General features: G+C 30.9%; 2 protein-coding genes across 3 annotated transcripts in view; both read right to left on the minus strand.

Annotated features, from left to right (window-relative positions):
* Positions 1-3,217: 3,217 nt before the first annotated feature.
* Positions 3,218-7,008, minus strand: LOC115238566 (myosin regulatory light chain sqh). 2 transcript variants are annotated; one of them, XM_029812521.1, is made up of 4 exons: positions 6,851-7,008; positions 4,775-4,971; positions 4,437-4,650; positions 3,218-3,911 (listed from the first exon to the last, which is right to left on the minus strand). In XM_029812521.1, the coding sequence occupies exons 2-4, from the start codon at positions 4,962-4,964 to the stop codon at positions 3,791-3,793; spliced, it is 525 nt and encodes a 174-aa protein (XP_029668381.1). In that variant the 5' UTR covers positions 4,965-4,971; positions 6,851-7,008; the 3' UTR covers positions 3,218-3,790. The 2 variants fall into 2 exon arrangements, with proteins under 2 accessions (XP_029668381.1, XP_029668382.1); XM_029812522.1 differs by having other exon boundaries at positions 4,775-4,974; positions 6,851-7,002.
* Positions 7,009-7,377: 369 nt separating this feature from the next.
* The window catches only part of LOC115238572 (sushi, von Willebrand factor type A, EGF and pentraxin domain-containing protein 1), a 30,529-nt gene continuing 21,541 nt past the window's right edge, over positions 7,378-16,365 (minus strand). Inside the window, exons 15-24 of the mRNA XM_029812536.1 lie at positions 14,612-14,846; positions 14,190-14,363; positions 13,209-13,388; positions 12,204-12,449; positions 11,756-11,935; positions 11,363-11,536; positions 10,812-10,991; positions 10,144-10,252; positions 9,881-10,063; positions 7,378-9,049 (exon numbers count right to left, since the gene is read on the minus strand). Of these exons, the coding sequence (XP_029668396.1) occupies positions 8,944-9,049; positions 9,881-10,063; positions 10,144-10,252; positions 10,812-10,991; positions 11,363-11,536; positions 11,756-11,935; positions 12,204-12,449; positions 13,209-13,388; positions 14,190-14,363; positions 14,612-14,846 (1,767 nt within the window). The 3' untranslated portion in view covers positions 7,378-8,943. The remainder of the gene's footprint in view (positions 9,050-9,880; positions 10,064-10,143; positions 10,253-10,811; positions 10,992-11,362; positions 11,537-11,755; positions 11,936-12,203; positions 12,450-13,208; positions 13,389-14,189; positions 14,364-14,611; positions 14,847-16,365) is intronic.

Here is a 16,365-nt window from a genome sequence, read left to right on the forward strand (position 1 = left end):
CGCTCGGCGTTGCGCAGATTATATGCGGCGCGCGCATGCGTCTCGCGTGCCTCGTCCGCGCGCGACGCGCGCTTACTTCACGACAATTTATCCCATCGAAAGCATTCGTTGTCTGCACGTTATTTTCCCTATACGTATGTAAAATCTATGCTCTTGACTTTTAACTGATAATATGGTAAGATGGATGATATGGTAAGAATGGAGTAGATGGATCGAGCGCTCTTATTGAAGGCAAAAGGTCAGCATTAATAAGAAAACAATGGAAAGACAGTAATCGGATTTTTTATTGTCTTTTTTTTTACTAATGCTGACTTCTTGTCTCCGATAAAAGTGCGCAGTTTATTTAATTCTATGATAATCAGAAAAGTCGGGGTTATATGAAGAAGGGGTAAAACTGCATAAAAGGTAACACTCCGATTTTATCGCCACTTAAATATGTTGTAGGGAAGGCTCTTTTGAGTAATACCCCGCAAGAAATTTGTGGGGGACAGCATTACTTTAGGAGATATAACAAATTAAAGTTTCATAGTTTTAATGCTTTTTTCTATTATAAAATAAGGAAAAATGAAGTTTATTTACGTTGTATTTGTGTAGAGCAGATGTGGAAAAAGTGTTCGTTTACATTTACGGGATAGGTATACACTCACGGATAATTTGTCAATAATGTGTTTCAACTATTTCTCGCAGTTTGTTAAAAGTTTTCAACATGCGACTATATGAATTTCTAAGTCTTGTTGAAGATAAGAATAAATTAATGGTAAATTTTAATTTTAAATCAGAAATAGGTTTGGGTTACGTTATGTTTTCCGGAAGTGGAGCCTCCCTATAGGGACGGCGGAACCCATTGCGTCCACGCAGACACTTTCCCATCCATACAACAATTGTGGAGTGGACCTCGCTTCGCGTTGTAAAGAATATGCGTAGACACAGTGGGTTCCGCCCCCACCCCCCTAGGGGGAGGAGGACTTCACTTCCGCAAAATATAACCTAATCCAAACTTATTTTCAGTTTTAAAAGTAAAGTTGGGTTGGGAAAAAAAATTTTTTTTCGGGGTAGGCTTGCAGAGGAAGGAGATCCGCCCCTCCCCCGCCCACGCATTCAATAAATAATATTTTTGAAGACATGACTCAGAAATTCATGTAATCGCATATTGAAAGCTGTTAACGAACTGCGAAATATAGGTGAAACATTATTGATAAAATATCCATGATCGTGTACCTATCTCATAAATGTAAACAAACACTTTTTCTGCTCTCTCCAACAAATACAACATACACAAACTTCACTTTTCCTAATATTACTTTATAATATCTGAGAAAAAGCATTAAAACTGTGAAACTTCAATTTGTTATATCTCCTAAACCAATGCCATACCCCAGTTATTTCTTGCAGGGAATTACTCAGAAAAATCTCCCCTACAACATATTTAAGTAGCGATTAATTCGGAGGTGTGTTACCTTTTATACAGTTTTACCTTATTATCTATTATATTTAAGAACATAATCAATAGGCAAAATAATTATTAAGTTGCAATTCGGTGAGAAAACTGGCAAATAAAAGCCGAGACGCAAAATAATTAGTGCGCAAACTTTTTTGTTATTTAATTTTATTAACAAGTATGTATTAAATATGTACGTTTTGGACCGTTTTTTCTCTTTATATTACAAGATCTGCGATTTTTTTTGAAAGATTATTGCTTTGTGACATTAGTTATATGAAAGATATATAAAAGAAGATTCGGGAATACATTGAAGTTAGATCTGAGGCGCCTCCATAATATTTCGAGAATTATAAGCGACTTCTAATCAAATGTCAAAATGCCTCAAGAGGTGTCGCCACCAATGCAGTTCGTTGTCGCGGAATGCGATTGAAATAATTAGAAAATATCGCGAAATATGGTGTCAAATCATTAAAATTGTGTTCCCGCGAAAACGAAACGCTTAAATAAATTCGTCATATTGATCTTTTGTCCGCTGAGTACGCGATCTTCGTTAAAAGGCATCTGAGAATTATATAATTTCAGTATCACTATTTTGCCGTGCATCTTTGTGTATATGATTGAAAAAATCAGAAAAAAATGTTGATAGTTTAGTAAACGATAAGTGTAATATTTACATTTCGTGAATAATAAGTGATAGTAGTGTAATATTGAAAAATTTTGCGAATGACAAAAGTGATAAGTGCATCGTTGAACCAGATTACTTGAATTTGGACTACTAGCCTTGGATTAATTGAACTAAATGGATTCTCGTGTCTGCATCCAGCAATCGGTGAGTCTTGTTTAAAAAGAATTTTTTATTATTTTGTGTAATCAATGCTTTGCCATTGTATCAATTTTCGCACAATTCAGTCAGTTACTTCAGTTGCATGTAATTTTTTATAATGTATTATTATACATCCTGATAAAATCATGATAACATCCTGATAATTATTACTGAAAAAATAGATTCTTAAATGCAATTGAAAAATATCAAATATTATAGAATAAATCGCGATATTAATTTATTGCAAAAGTTCAAAAGGAAAATCAATTTATGTGTTTAAATTTTCAAATAATTTTTTAAATAATTAAAGAAAGTGCCATGTGAAAATATATAGAACATATATACTATGTTTTTTGCATATATACTATGTATTATATTCGTTATTAGTACAAAAGAGTTCATTTCATTTGTGTATGAAATTGGCAATAGATACACACGAGAAAAAATTTTGATTGTGCAACTTTTTGATTGTGTATTTGACTTTTCATTCAAGCTTGGAATGTATATCTATAATTTTTGGTTACTTGTAATTACATATCACTAATAACTATTTAAGTATTTAGTCCTATGGTATTTTTTTTAAACAAGAAAACAATAAACATCATTCTAGTTCTGTTATCTTAAGAAATGTTTCATTTGTAGAGTTTATATTTTATGTGAAAAACATATCTCTAAAATATTTTATCAATTATTTATTAATGTAAAAATATTTAAATGTTTGTGTCCACATAGTCCAATCTTTAAGAATTTATATTTTTTTATATAAAAAATTTAATTTATTTAAAATTATTATATATATTACTATTAGAACAAATTATCATGAGAAATTTGCTTAAAATGTTTTTAAATCGTAAATTAACTATTAACATTCTTATAATATATAAGAAAAACATAAAATCTTAAGAAAACAATAATTATTACTCGAGCTAAGTCAAACGCAATAAATATCAATATTATTATATATACATATTATTATTAATAAGAGTTAAATTTACATGTGTCTGTACTGTTATACAATAATTTTTTAATTGGTTCAAAGAAATAACCATGAATTTTTCATACACAATAGAATATTATATTAAAATATAAATGCTGAATCTACAACAGTTACATGTATTCGATTTATATATATATAAATATTTTACGCGTATAACTTTCATCGACTGTACACAGTAATCATTCACAAAAAATGGTTATAATTGAATACTTCTAAAAGATCTTTTTGAACGACATATCTCGCATTTCCAAATAAATCACTCATTTATTCAATCATCATTTTTCTTTCGAGTTTTATAGAAATATGAAAATATACATAAATATTGCAAGACGAGATTACAATTCTTTGTGATTCAGTTGCTTCATGCGTATCATGTTACAATTTTCTTAATATTTATTAATAATGATATTCATTGATAATATTTCGTGAATAAAAATCCGATGAATTTAGAAGTGCGAAACGTGCGCGAGAAATTTCGAATACTATCTACGATTTCGTCTCAGGATACGCGGTTTAAGACTAATCCTCACTACTGCTCATCCTTATCCTTCGCGCCGTGCTTTAGGATTCGAGTAAACTCTAGATAGTCGAACATCGAGCCTTTGATCGGTGCTTCACGGTACATTTCGTCTACGTCATCGTCCGTGAATCTGAAGATAAAAGAGAATCCGTTTTGTATTAGCAAAAATCTCCTAATTAATTTTATTGGTTTAATAACAAATGTGTTATCATATTTTTATATCCTTTTCCTATATTATTAACATCATATTTAGCAGATTATTAAAAATATAATTAATAAATACTGAATATAAAAGGATTAAAGAACTATTAAGTATGTTCAACTGAAACATAGACTGAGATTTTTATGGGACAACGATCTTAGTACATGTTTCAGTTGAACATATCTAATATATAGACAATATATACCTGCCAGTTATATTACAATTTTTTATTGTTATATTATTAATAGATATAATTGTATAATTAATCAATTATTACGGGCTAATCATTGTTCTATCTTTCTTCTTTGAACGAAACCTTTATGCGAAAAACTAAATTTAATTCTTAAATATTTCTCTAATTTTGCCACACAATAATTCGATAATTTAAATATATAATTTTTGTGAATTTTGTCTCTAAAATATTCATACGATTTTTGATATATGAGATATTACCTGTCACCCATTGTCGTAAGCAATTCACGAAGGCGCTCCTCATTTATATGACCGGTATTTTCCTCATCAAAACAACCAAAGGCATTCTTAATAACATCTTCAGGATCAGTTCCTTGCAATCTCTCTCCAAACAATGTCAAGAACATTGTAAAGTTGATAGGTCCAGGTGCTTCGTTCATCATTGCCTCCAAATATTCATCAGTAGGATTCTTACCTATAAAAGTTAATTAAATTTTCTTTAAATTCTATCCATATCTCTTATTTCAATTTAAAAAAAGAAATGTAGTAATTTTGTGTAAATAAGCAAAAATGTCTCTGAATTTTCTATATTTGCTTACCCAGAGAGGCAAGCATGTCGTGCAAATCCTCCTTGTCAATGAATCCGTCGTGATTCTGATCGATCATGTTAAAAGCTTCTTTGAATTCAGCGATCTGCGCCTGATCAAACATTGCAAAGACATTCGATGTCGCACGTTGAGCGCGTTTTTTCGTGGTGGCACGGCGTCCAGCAGTTTTACGGGAAGACATTTTGTATCTACTGAAACAAAAATTAAATTTTAGTCATGTTTCTGAATAATTTCATATTAAATCTGACAAATTAAAAAAATCTCTCAATTAATGGCATTTATGAAAATTTCTTATTTCTGCAAATTTTAATTATATATATTTATGAATAAAATATTATAAATATTGATCCTATGGGAATAGAAATATATAAAAATTAAATAATCTAAGATATTTCTGGTAAAATGATGGATTTTTTAATAAATATTAAATTTTATTTCTTTTTTTTAGAAATAATTTGAAACAATCGACGGCTTATTGCTAGATCTGGGACATATTGTATATTTTGAGATTTAACTCATAAATGTCTATCATGTCATAATATATCATATATATATTGGAAGAAATAATACTTTATTCGATTTCATTTCATTTATTTCGTAGAAACTGATTGTTTGCTTGAAAAATAAACTCACTTTTCACCCCATAAATTCGAAATTTTAGTGAAACAGATGCATTCTTTTTAAAATAAACATCACGACGAGACAATTCGAGAGCTCCCAAGTCGCCATCGCCATTGGCGTTTATTTTGGGTAATCAATTCATGATACTCCGACGTGACCGAAATTGGGATAAAAATAATACTTGGACGAAAAGAGAAGCGAGACTAAGGGGTCATTACTCTCTTTGTATACTCGAATGCCTTCTGTTTTATATACAACTTGTTCCACCGCTTTAATATAGCTTTTACTGGTCACAAATTTCTTGTTATATTTCGATAAATATGTCTATCTTAAAATATATATCGGCTTTAAAAAATTTAAAAGTATTGAATAAAAAAGGAAATCGAAATATCCGAATTATATTATATATAAAAAATTTACTTTTTTAAATAATCTGATTTTTTAATAATGTGCTTTATATTATATAATTAATAATGTTCTTTAATAATGTTCTTTATTACTTTCTTCGTACACTCTAAAAAGATTTCGTACATTTCCGTTTTCCACATTTAATATTTATAAAAAATATATATTTAATTTGAAAAAAATAAATGGAATTTTCCTTAAAAGTATATGTCACGAATTTTGTAGTAATTTTCATGTATTCGTGTGTGTGTATGCGCGCTTACTCATCTCTCTCAAATCGTTCTACTTTCCCCTCGAGTTTCTTTCGCACTCAGTGCTGTCAAAATCAGTCTAATGGAAATTTTAGTATATTATAAATCGAGTTGGAATAAATTTATTTTAATACTTGCAATAGATTTATTTTGTTCGCAATAAATTCAATAACGTGAAATTTGACTGCAACAACAAATGTTGTGCATGTCGAATTTTAAAATTCCAATTTAATTTTTACATATTTATATCCATGCTGAAGATGGACCAGAAAACAATCCGATTATTTATAATGCACATTTGTTAATAAAATTTAACAATAATAAGTTTACGCACCAATATCCGCGCCTTGGCTCGTATCTACCTGTAGTCCCACTTAATTGTTCGCAATAAATTCATTTCAATACTCGATTTTTAGTGTACCAAAATTCATAAAATTATTTCGATCCCGACTGCACCATGATACCCATTGCATATCCCACTATCTACGGCACTGCGCACGCTCACGATATTGCACATTTCTTCCAGATCGCATATGTAAATACATAACCTAACCAAGAAATATTTTATTTGTCTGCGTCCCTTTTCATTAGGAATAACAATCTTTGTTTTAATTAAACATGACTCAAATTGTGCAAACTGTAACTGAATGACAATGGCGGCCCATTCGAGAGTAAAATTTGCTGTCAAACTGTCGAGGTTTCACGTGCTCGTTCAGGGAAGAGGATACGATTTGATTCGATAGCTGGATTATTCGCCCGATTTAAAGGGGAAAGATCGAAGCGTACTCACTCGGTGAACAATGGTAAATAGAGGCTCGGAAAACGCCTGAAAACTGGAAACTGGAACGGATCGAAGCTTCACGATGAGCACTGAGTCACGTTCTGCGTTCCGCGTCACTCTGTGGTTATTCACCACACCCGATCAACTAGCACCATCTGCTGGAAGATAGGTGAATAGGCCTATATGTGTGAGCCGCGAGGGGCTCGCGAATGGAGAAAAATTCAGGCCATTGCCAATAGTCGATCAGGATTGTGCTCAGGGTATCGATTCTGGAATTCAAGTGAGGGTGAAAATTACAAAAATGAGCGAGTTTACTAAAAAATTTATAATTTCATTGATCCAAATCTAGTAAACTCGCTCATTTTGTAATTTTCACCCTCACTTGAATTACAGAATCGATATACCTTGGTCCTTTGTTAAAAGAATATTCACAAGATAGACTTTACATTCAGTTATAAATTGCTCCATTAATAAAATGGCTAAGACAACAATAATTTATATATTACAAGCAAGTAATAATAAAATCTATAATGAACTTTTTTTTTTTTTTTTTGAAGTTGCTATATTTTAATCAAAAAATTTTGAGCACCGGATTTTAATTGAACACTTTTGCAAGCAGACTTAATGTAGAGTATTAAAAAATTAACATGCTGAAAGATGGTAAAATAATAATGTAATTATGAGAAATAATTAATTTTTATAAATTGTTGGAAAATAATACATTTATGTAGCAATAGTTTACATATATAAATATAAAGTATATTTAGCTTGGAATATTTTAGAGGTATGATCTCTATAAATAATTACAGCCCTGAAGTTGGAATCGCTTCCATACATGGGTTAATGTATCTTGTACCGACTCACAGCCATATAAGGACATGAAAAGAGACTGATACATTTATCGTTTTGTAATTTTTCATAATGGCAATAATTTCAGTCTTGTTAATTCGATTCTCATAATTATTAAAAACTGAGAAAACTAATTTTAAATAAGAAATTGATGTTAGGAAAATTTATTTATATGAAATTTTTACGATAAAGAAAATGATTATTTTAATTGCAGAGAATAGAGTGTTTTTGCCGTTTCTCAGATCAACCTTGCCAATATTTAATATACATTATTATTTGCAGGAAATTAAAATGATTTATTGGTTTTATAATAAAATTATAGCTTGAGTCTGTTCTCTTTGTCTGCACTGCAAATTTCGCGACAAATTTTGGACAATCGCCAAAGCAATGAGTACTGAAGTTAATGCTATTAGCTGTATAATAATTATTATATTATTATTTGCCAGATTATTTAGACGCAGGTTATTTTATACTTACCTAAAAATTTTCAAGCTGATTATGCTTTACATTTATATATATAAACTTTTACTATAATATATACAGATTATGTTTTTCATCAGTCCATTAATTTAAATTACTTCTGATAATTACATTATTGCATTATGCCAATATAAGTTATCTTATATTTGTGAAAGAGAGAAAGAGAGATGTCTCAGAATAAACAAAACACGTTATCAGAACATTTTATATATAACTAATTATTAAAAATGTATTATTAAATAAAATTTTTAAATTAACGTAAATAAAAAAAATTTATTTGTTATCTCGATTTTTTGCTATACTGAAAAAGTAGAGCGAAATAATATGACGAAGAGTGTCAAGTACAACAAGAGCACTGGTTTCTTTATTTACGCACGATCATCATAAACTTACGCTACAACGTGTCACTTAAAGTCTATATATATAATAATGAATCTAAATGATCAATACACCGTATATACAGAATCGTACACACATAGTTGATCCTCGGAGAAGAAGTCTCCTCGAAAGAACGAGCGTCATCAACATACAATCCTTTTCAAACTTTTCACGCTCGTCCTTTTATACATTCTTTCGCGAAAATTATTTACATGAATTGTCGCACCCTTAATGGGTAATATATAAATAATGACAACAAGTTCTTCGGTGTTTTCTGTACATAAAATATCGTCTCGTGAACGGCGAGAATCGCGCGAGAGAAATCTCTCGAGATCGCCAGCAATGTACCGCACGCGATTTTTGATGAAAACGAAGAGGGCCAATGGAATTTCAAGCTATCGCACAGATACGCCATTGATAGTTATTCCGTTTCTGTTAGGAACCGGTTCGGCCTCGTAATGTCCGGATCTGCCGTACGTTCTTCTCGGCTGGCCGTTGTATCTGTTGAAAACATATCAATTTATCAGGTAGAATAATATCTATTTATCCCAAAATAAAAAAAAAAAAATGTTTTGCGTCTCTATTTTTGTCCAGTACATTACTACATTATTACACAGTTGGAAAATTTGGCTTCAATTTAACATAATATGGATATATTAAATTGTGAGAGATGTCTCAGAATGAACGAAACACGTGTGTGTTATCAAAATATCTTATTTATAATTATTAAAAATTTATTATTAAATAAAATTTGACACTAATACTATGTTAATATCTCAACACAAAATGAATGCAAATTTCATAATAATTTAAAATAAATTTAGTCTAGAATCAACATATTTTTAATGGTAAAATTAACTTGGAAAAATATTTTTGGCAGTCTTAACAGATAAATTCTGTCACTAATAATACGAAACATATCTATTGTGTAAAATTAAAAATATGTGTGCATTGTGTTATTTTTACACTTTTTTTTTTAGCTGTTTTAATAATATAATTTGAGTTCAATTAACACAATATATTAAATTAACACATAAATGTGTTAAATATTTAACACACAAATTTTAACCGGCATATTTTTTAACAAGATAACAAATTTTCCAATAGTGTAATCTATCCCTTTCCACATATTTTTAGAACGCATAATTGTAAATAATTAATTTTATTCGATTTGCTATTTGCACTATTTTATACTAGCAGTTAATTTAATATAGAATCGTTATTCATAAAATTCCACAATACTCTAATTGATATTATAAGATATTTACATCTTACATTATATATCAAGATCACATCGCTCTATTGCAAATTCTTTATACACTCGCAACTTACCTATACGCGTTACCACCTAAACTGTACGGATTATCGTAGAGACCATCTTCGGGGACATTTTCGTACATCGTGTTGGGCGTGCCGTCGTTCAACGTCGCGTAAGACATAACGGCGGCATTTTGATCTTCCTTCCTTTCCGCCGCCTGGACGTTCTCGGTATTTTTCACCGGCGTAGCTTTTCGCCTATGATTATATCGGAGACTTAATATATTTGAAAATTATTTGCGAGAGAAAATAGATTTACTTCAAAAAACAATACTTACAGCCTAAGATAGACTAGTCCGAGGATAATTAATATAAATATAATCACGCCAGCTCCGATGCCGACACTCGTGCCAACACCTTGAGGCTCTGCCACTTCGTTCGCAGCCACTACGATACGAATAATTTCTTATATTAAATGTTTCGAATATTTCTTTACAGATAAACTTTACAGACAAACTTACTTCCTCGAGGCATTAAGATTAACAGTTTGCGATTTATTTCGAGCCCGATTACCCGTTGATGAAATAATTTTTAATACCTCTTGAAGAAACTATATATTAGGTGTACAACTTTGCTTCCGCCGTTTTCCTATAGATGGCTTTAGCGGTAAGTAGTGGTCGAAATATAGTCAATAAAGTTTGAAGATATACATATATACAGGGTGTAACAAAAAGGTTGAGAACAAATGAAACGGCGTATTCATCAGTGAAAAATAAAGGGTTTTTCTTACATAAAGTTATGTTTCACGGCCTTTGTTTCCAAGATATAGGTCATTAAAGTCTTTCAAAAAAAGAAAAAAAAAAGTTTTTGTTTAATAATTTTTGAACAAAGAAAGATTTTATATATATTTTTTTTTCTTAATTATATATAAAATACTTTAAATATTTAAAAAAATAAAACATTTTAAATGTATTAGATATTCTCCAACAGAATATTTATATCTTACATTGGCATTTTGGTTCTTCGCCGCTCCAAAATCCTGTGTCCAAACATTTCCTCAAGAATATGCCGACTCTTTCATATTGCGGTAAACAATGATACTCCGCGGCTCCTCCGTAAGTCGTTGATCCATTCACTATTATCACTCGACCGTTTTCTATCGGTCCTGGATGCTTGCAATCTACCGCTGGAAAGATATCGCGAATAAATCTTAAGCTCTTTTAATGATTCGTTCAATATAAGGATACTTATTACCGATCGAAAATAAAATAATATATAATAAATAATAAATAATAAAAATAATAAAGTAATAAATAATAAAAATTTTAATATCTTCGAAAATATTTTTTCGCATGGTTTTTTTTTTGTCTTTTTATATATTTAACAGAGAAGAAAATTGTTGAAAAATATTATTAAAATATGATTACATTTATTATATGAAAATATATGGCAATATCGTTGAAAATAGTAAATTTTCTTAAAAATAAATTAGAGAAATTTTTTTACGCTAAAAATAAAAAACATATATAATATTACTGATCTCGGGAAGTTTCTTACAGAAACAAGCAGGCGTTGTGCCGCTCCAGGATCCATTTTGTAAACAAATTCTAGTTTCGTTTCCTTCCATGTAAAATCCACGTGGGCAGCTATAATGCGCCACTCCACCTACACTGTGAGTCGATACTTGCGTCGATAATACACCGGTTTTCTCGGGATCTTTGCATCGAATTTCTGTAAATGTAGACTTTAGTTTATCTCGCTGCAATTTAATACCACTCGATTGCCATTTTAATTTTGCCCAACGTATAATTAATGCGCTTTAAAGTAAAACAATTGAATTAAAAATAATGAACCAAAATTAATTAAACGATAAGATTTCTATCTACTTTTTACGTTGGGACGTTGATGTGACAGTTCGGCTTTTAAAGAATTAAGTATTTCTGAGATTACCTCGACAGACAGGAGTATCGCTGCTCCAGGTACCGTTTTCAAGGCACAGTCTTCTGGCAAAGCCATCCAATTCGAAATTACCGTCGCATTCGTAAAGTGCAGCTGCTCCATAGTACGTTGCATTCGATGTCAGCGTGTAATGTCCATGTTGAATGTGTTCGGGTTTGCCACAGTCAACATCTGTCAGAAGAATGCTTATGTAATAAAATGTCACGTATCTGATATTATACTTATTTTTATAATTAATAATTTTATAATTATTTTATATAATATTAAATATTATTTTTAACAAAAAAGTCTTATCGCTTATTTAAAGAGAGGATGGAGATTTTTTTTTTGAATGATCAATGACCGTTATTTATCCTACATAATCTTACATGTGTATAATTGATTGATCCGATAGAATGCAATTTCCTGATGATTAGAGCGTCTAGATATGTATACTTACAGACGCATTGCGGTACTTCGCCGCTCCACTTTCCGTTCTCCTCGCAAGTGGACAGAGGTTCTCCGACCACCTTGTATCCTCTCTCGCATCTGTACTTTACCAAGGCCCCAATCTTATACGAAGTCGCCCCCGTGTTCGAATTCTCCGCAGTTCCTGTACGAATCAGTGTCCTTCCGTACATTCGATCGTTTCCGGTCACCGAAAGAATTCCGTGTTCTGCTAGTACAGGCTCCGTACAACGAATCTCTGAGATGAAAAATATAAATATGATATAACCCGGGCACACACATAAATATTGGGTTCTCGTAAAACTCGCGGCCAAGCTTTTACAATGTATCGAAAAAGTCGGCACATATGTATGATCGCGTCTTTTATGAACGCGTCTTATATATGTATAGAGGAGGAATATGAATATCTTCTCACAATTATTATATCGTGCACTTTTTAAAAATCCAATTTCACTTAACCTTACTTTACTGCAAGGTTAGGTAAGTTAATTTTTTTTTTTAACTAAGTTAAGTTTAAAGTTAATGGCCCAAAAATTAACTAATTGTAAGTTTATGTTAAAAGTTACTTAAAAATTAACTTAATATTAAATTAAATGAAATTAATTGTAAATTAAATTAATTTAATTAAAATTAAAAATTAACTCAGTTAAAGTCAAGTTAAAAAATTATTAACTTATTAAAGTTAAAAGTTAATTTTCTATCCAACAGCAAATCGACACAACTTGTTGTACGACAAATGAAATATTCGCATTACGGTCAACCATTTTCACACGACTTTGATATTAATGAATTATTTTAACTTGATAAAAATACGTTAATAAGTTAACGATAATGCGTTTAAAAATAACTAGTTTAAATTAAAAATTAGCACGTTTAAAATTAATTAAATTAAGTTAAAAGTTATTAACTTTTTAACTTTATAACTTATGTAACTTTTAATTGTTTAACTAGTTACTACCCAAACCTGCTTTACTGATATTTTCTGATGCATTTATACCTTCGCATTTTGGAGTAGCGTCACTCCACTGACCGTTATCCAGGCAATATCTTCTCGAAACTCCATTCAATCTATAATTCCTCGTGCAGCTGTATGTAATTTCACTGCCGAGATGAGTCGTTCCGTTCGCGTAATCCACAGCGCCATTCAAAACTGGAAGAACCTTGGCGCAATCGATATCTGCAATAATTATTCTAATCAACGTGTAATCTTAGGAGCAATCAAAGCACGATTAAAGATACATGGTTGAGAGTTGTCGAGAAAATATATATTATATTTAAGGCTGGTGATTTGCTTCGAAGATTCGAAGATTCACATTAAAATCTTCGAAGATTGAAGTTTCGAAGCTTCGAACTTTCGAAACTTCGATACTTCTTCGAAGCTTCAAAAAATCAAAATTATGTAATTATTAATTTAATATAATAGTAATAGTATCGCGATTACTATCGAGGTACATATACATTTATAAAATTATATGATAAAATCCAAATAAAATGTCTAATGTTGCAATAATTAGCGTTAAATAATTACATATTTTTTGAGCATATATATTAATCAATTCCTTTTATTTACAATATTTTTAGCATTTGGTGAATGAATTCACCATTCGCACAAATATATATTCTTTGAATCTTCCAAGTTAACTTCAAACTTCAAAGCTTCAAATCTTCGAAGTTGTCAAAAGTAATAGTCCTAATTATATTCCGATAAGAAGTTACAATTCTGTATAGAATTTTTTTTTAATGTGAAGAATATTGGATAAATAAAAATTTAAAAAGATCGGATTGTTTTTGAGATATGGTTTTTCTAAACATTTTCTTGAGTGTTAATAAGCTGCTTTGAAGAGATCTCATTTAGGACGAAGGCCTTTAATGGCAAAAACGACCTTGATTCTAAATTACATTCCTTTCATAATATAACGCGGTTATGTCACTCGAGTGGTTTCGATGAGAAAGAAGTACAAGAGAGAGATTGACTCACACTCGCAACTCGGCACCTCTCCCGTCCATTCTCCATCTTTGCCGCACGAATGCCTGGCCTCGCCGTGAAGCAAATAACCAACATCGCAATGATATTCGATAACACTGTGAACGTTGAGATCATAACCCACCACGTAACCTCCTGCAGGCACCTCCGGCTCCTCACACGTGATTACTATATTAAAAAATATATTTATGATTGTATATATATATATATAGCATGAATCAAACATCATATAAAATATTTTCAATAAAAAGAGGCAAAAAATATTTTTTTGTTTTTTTTAAATTATTCTTTGCATAAAAAAAAGTTTTTTCTTTTCTATTAAAATCAATTATTGCATAAAGCTTTAAAAACTTTTAATTAATAATAGTTTGCGCGAGCTTTTTGAGAGAAATTAATTTTTATAAAATAATTCTTACACTCGCACGATGGCGTGTCGTGGCTCCACTTGCCCTCTTTGGTGCATTCTTGCTTTCCTTCACCCACCAACCAGTAATCCTCTTGACATGTATAGACGGCTAGACTGCTCACCGTTGTCGTGCCGTTAGTTAGAACGACCGTTCCGAACTCGATCTGGGCCGGAGCCCCGCAATCAACGAATCGGCATTGCGGCGTCTTGCCGGACCATTCGCCCCCGATATTGCACGTAAGAACCTTAATTATCAATCGAAAAATATAGAGATTAAAAACCCGAATTTTTTAAAAGTGAAGGAAGAAACTAAGTAAAAAAGCGATATTTTTGGATAAAAAATTGTTTTTTTTGGTAATTTTAAAAGATAGTGCGAGTTTTCTTCGAACAAAAGATGGGTCAGTAATCAATTTCAATGGATATGGCTGATTTTAAAACAGGTTAATTTTGATTTTTATAATTCAATGGTATTTTTTGATGTTCTTTCACTCAAAAAAGTGGTATTGCAACTACAGCAAAAATTTTCTGGGTGCGCAAAATTAACCGAGGTACATAAATGATTAGCAAATACTGTGATATCGCATATGTTTCGCATTTAATCAATCTAAGTGACAGAGACAGAATTTATATCTGAACTGTTTGTGAAATTTAGAAAGAATGTTTTTCTGTGGCGCCTATCCATGTTAAGGCCAATCATACTTGTTATAAAGTTTGACTGTGGTACACAGAAAAAATTAGCGGCAAGAAACAAATAAATATATAATCCTCACATCTAACATATTTGTATAACGCGCCCAATCTATCCAGCTCTTTTAAACAATTTCTCTCAATTTTTCGATGCAGTTTTAATTGGCAGTTATATTTCTCACAAAGAGTGTTCTAGCTGTAGTATCGAAACTCATATTTATCCAATGCAGTGATTAACATTTGGCAATGGGACCTAAATTTTCTAGAAGATATTATTAGAATATTGCTGCTATAAATTCTATATGTAACAGACAATATTCTAACAGATACAAAAAATAGCGATAAATTTTTGTTGTGACACCTAGAAATCTACCTATATCAGCAAGACATTTTTTTGAGTGTGCAATTAAATGTGCTTTTATTTAAAAAAATAAATAAAAATCTTTAATCAATATGTAATTAAAAACTGCAATTAAGAGTATTTGCGAAAGTTATAAAATATAAAACATTTTTCATAGAATATAACAAATAAATTTAGAACTTTTATATAATTACACATTTTTTCTTAATAACAAGTTCATTAATTAAGTAAATGAATAATATGGTACATAAATGTGTAATATTTACATTCTTTTATGAAATATGTATTCTGAGGAACGTGGAGAAAGCGGCTATGCATTATATTATAGTAAGACAGTAAATGCACTATTTTAACGTTGCATCTAATCGACAGACAAATGGATTGGCACGAAGCGAAAATTATAATCTCGATAAGTAGAATATGCTTATAGAAACTTATAGCTAGTCATAGCTAGTCATAGCAAAGTGTAACAGCGTGCAATTTTGACTATGAGACTATAAGTTGTTCCCCGCATTGATTCATTAACTTTAATGATCCGTACGATTTGTTTTCTCTTAGGGTTGTTTCACTTCCACGATCTGGCATTTGGAGCACGAAAGTACTTGAATAATGGAAACGTACCGAGAACACGCTACACGAAGCATTGTCAACGCACCACCTGTCGCTACAAGTGCGATTGATCTACGCCCAGCTGATATAGACACGAATATGCTGAC

The sequence above is a fragment of the Formica exsecta genome, unplaced genomic scaffold, assembly GCF_003651465.1.
Source record: "Formica exsecta isolate Colony F162 unplaced genomic scaffold, ASM365146v1 scaffold35, whole genome shotgun sequence".
In the NCBI taxonomy this organism is placed as follows: Eukaryota; Metazoa; Arthropoda; class Insecta; order Hymenoptera; family Formicidae; genus Formica; species Formica exsecta.